The sequence below is a fragment of the Pocillopora verrucosa genome, chromosome 9 (genome assembly GCF_036669915.1).
Source record: "Pocillopora verrucosa isolate sample1 chromosome 9, ASM3666991v2, whole genome shotgun sequence".
Classification (NCBI taxonomy): Eukaryota; Metazoa; Cnidaria; class Anthozoa; order Scleractinia; family Pocilloporidae; genus Pocillopora; species Pocillopora verrucosa.
The window spans coordinates 16,567,849-16,570,842 of NC_089320.1; the positions used below are offsets into that span (position 1 = coordinate 16,567,849).

Genomic DNA, 2,994 nt, shown 5'->3' on the forward strand with positions numbered 1-2,994 from the left:
TAGAACGTGAAATGTCAGCAAATCAGCTCATGGTTTGAAAGAACCGCCGGGTCAACCCCAGCCTCGTTATCGTGTGTGCGCGGTTACTAATCCAATATCTATATGTCTATTATCGCGAGTTCGCTTCATCACTTTTCAATAAAAAAACTTCTTCTAATTGAAGAACATCTTTGCTCTATTTTATTTTAACTTGCTAGAGGAACTAGGGAACGGCAGTGAACTTTGTAAACCAGTCCATTTTGTATTTAGTACGATATCGTTAGTGGTGGAGATAAATTTAAAGGTTTCTGCGATTTCAAAAGGTCTCAGTGAAAACTCCGTTCAAGATGGCATGTTCGGTTACCGAGGAAATAGATTGCCAGTTAGAAATTAGTGCAAATGATGAAGAAACTGGTAAGTTTCAAAATATCAAAGCGAAGTTTTTTATGTAAAGTACATATGACACGCCAGCTTTGTCATGATCACTTATTTTCATCTCATTAATTTATAGGTTGCCACTGATTCTTTGTCGTACGTTTCCGTCATGAACTTCTCATTCACGATTAGCGAACGAGTAGGCATGGATTTGAAAACGGAAAAGCGTTAAGAACTGGCCCTAATAAACCGTATTATTATTAATCAAGTCTGTTTCTTCATTGCTAAGATATCGGAATTGTTTAATTCCAAACCATTAATAGAGAATAATCATCGCGTGATAAGGAAAAACAAAATTAGGAGTAATGTTTTGTATCAAGAGATCATTATAAACTGTTTATAGACAGCTTATATTCTCTTGTTCGAAGACAATGATTCCATCCCGCTGTTGCACTGATAAAGTTCCGTTCATCAAGCTGTGTACAACTATGACCTTAGTTTCGAATTTCACATGTGAAGAGTATTCATAGCTCAGGTGACTCCATTCATTACTTTAATTCAACTGTCCTCTATTGGGTCATCAAGATGCTATATTTACCATAAAATACTGTTTATTTGTTATTTTACTTAACCTTAGGAAAATAGATATATAGCATGATTAAGTAATAAGAAATTCCCTTATTATGTTACGCAATGCACTACAACATCTAATGCACTCACGGTAGGTGAATGGACCTCAATATGGCTTTGCCTACATAAAAAAGACCTTATCTTTTCACTCATTACATTTCTTAAGGCCTCATCTTTCACTTGAGTCAAGTCCTCCCACAGCTTCAAACCACTTGCATGGGGTAAGCTGTGGAGAGTTTTTTTTTACACCTATAAAACTCCATAAATTTGACCACTGACAGATGCACAACTTCAATCTGATCGGCTTTGAATTTTCTTCAGATGTGACAGTTCAAGATGCACAGGAAGAGAAAGTAAAGCACTGTTTCTCGGAGCCTTGGGAAGACAGTGATGTGATTCTTGTTGTGGAAGATGAAAGGTTCCATGTCCATCGTCTGATATTGAGTATGAACTCACCAGTGTTTAAGGCCATGTTCAAGTCTGAATTCAAAGAAGCAAGTTCCGATGAGATTCCGTTGCCTGGGAAAAAAGCTAATGAAATGTTGGACTTTCTGATGAAAATTTACGGACCTCAGTACATGAAAAAGGAAGTGGAAATTACAAGTAAGGAGGACTGTAATCATTATTAGTTATAGTCATGGTGTTATTAGTATTTTTATCAATATTGTTATTAGGTAAAATTACTTCAGTGCACCGGGAGTGCACGATGCTACAATTTTTGTAATTTACGTATCCTTTCTCGGGCGCTTGTAATGTCATTTGAAAAAACATTATCAAATCGTGGAATCTCAGTTAAATAGTAATGAAAGAAACAAAGGTAATTAGAGGCCTCGGAATTGTTTGGGCAAATTTGAAGGGAATTTGGTATCGAAAGAATAAATGTAACCCCTTATTTGATTTATTCTTTATTGTGAGCAAATCCCACTGAAGTATTTCTTTAAGCACTTGGTACAGTTCCTAATAGCTATGACCTAATTCAACACGCCACTCGTGCACAATCCTTCCAATCATTTGCTGGGTATGCTACAGTTAATGCCTTTTTTTTTATCCCAGTGGAAAACGTATCACAAATGCTGCAGTTAAGTGATGAGTATCAAGTAACAGAACACATTTTCAAACCTTGTTTGAAGATCCTCGAAGACGAACCTATAACTAAGGAAAATGTCATGAAGATTCTAGCGCTCGCAGAGTTGTACAATTTAGAGAAAATACGTCAAGACTGCAATGATCTGCTGAAGGGTATGAGCCTCCAGACTCTTTCTGATACCGTTCAGTTTCAAAATATTGACAAGGATAAACTGCAGCATTTCTTAACGCAAAGAATTGAATTGTTGGAAGGATTACTGAAAGAGGTCTATCCACAATTCATTGGCTTGGCGGAATGCTGTATGTGGTTGTGGGCTGAAGCAGACAAGGGCATGCCAGATTTGTGCCCTACTCATTATCGTGATGGTAAACCAAATACTGATCTTGTCGATCGCTTCAAGCAATGTGAAAAGTGCGAATCTGTGCTTAAGAAAATTGCTACTGACAGTGCCCCACAAAGAAAAAGGAGCGGGTATTTGGAATTTTCTAATACTTATGGTAATTTTCATGCTAGAAAGCATCGCTTCGACGACGAAGTGTCAGATGTCATAAATAAGTTCTCTCAGGTAATGACTCAAACAATGAAAAATTGAGAAAGTCTTAAAGTAGTTGTTGAGAATCCAGAGGCAATGAAAAAATAGTAATATATAGAGCTGAAATAATACCTCATTTGGCTTTGCATTTTCACTATGCACATTAGGGGTTTCAGTGTATGCCTTTAAATGAACTGAGTTTATCATTAGTTTGTTATATCTTAAACAGATCTCTTATATCTTACATGTTAAGTTTTGAAGAACATTATAGCGTAAATTGCATATCTGATTTTATGGGTCGTTTACTTATCGATTGCCGGTTATTATTAATGCGGTTATTGCATGTTATTGTACAGCTCCTTGAAGCTTGCATTTTACAAGACTCTCGGAG

The 2,994-nt window shown here is 36.5% G+C and overlaps 1 protein-coding gene across 1 annotated transcript; it reads left to right on the plus strand.

The window, feature by feature from the left end:
* The first annotated feature begins 326 nt into the window (after positions 1-326).
* Positions 327-2,663, plus strand: LOC131779473 (BTB and MATH domain-containing protein 36). Its single transcript, XM_066172487.1, has 3 exons — positions 327-393; positions 1,306-1,587; positions 2,038-2,663. Exons 1-3 carry the CDS (start codon positions 327-329, stop codon positions 2,661-2,663), a joined length of 975 nt encoding a protein of 324 aa, XP_066028584.1.
* Positions 2,664-2,994: the final 331 nt, after the last annotated feature.

Bases quoted from the DNA above. Each gene is read 5' to 3' on its own strand.
- LOC131779473 (XM_066172487.1), top strand. From the start codon at position 327: ATGGCATGTTCGGTTACCGAGGAAATAGATTGCCAGTTAGAAATTAGT. The intron at 394-1,305 runs GTAAGTTTCAAA...AATTTTCTTCAG, and splicing joins TGCAAATGATGAAGAAACTG to ATGTGACAGTTCAAGATGCA. The intron at 1,588-2,037 runs GTAAGGAGGACT...TTTTTATCCCAG, and splicing joins AAAGGAAGTGGAAATTACAA to TGGAAAACGTATCACAAATG.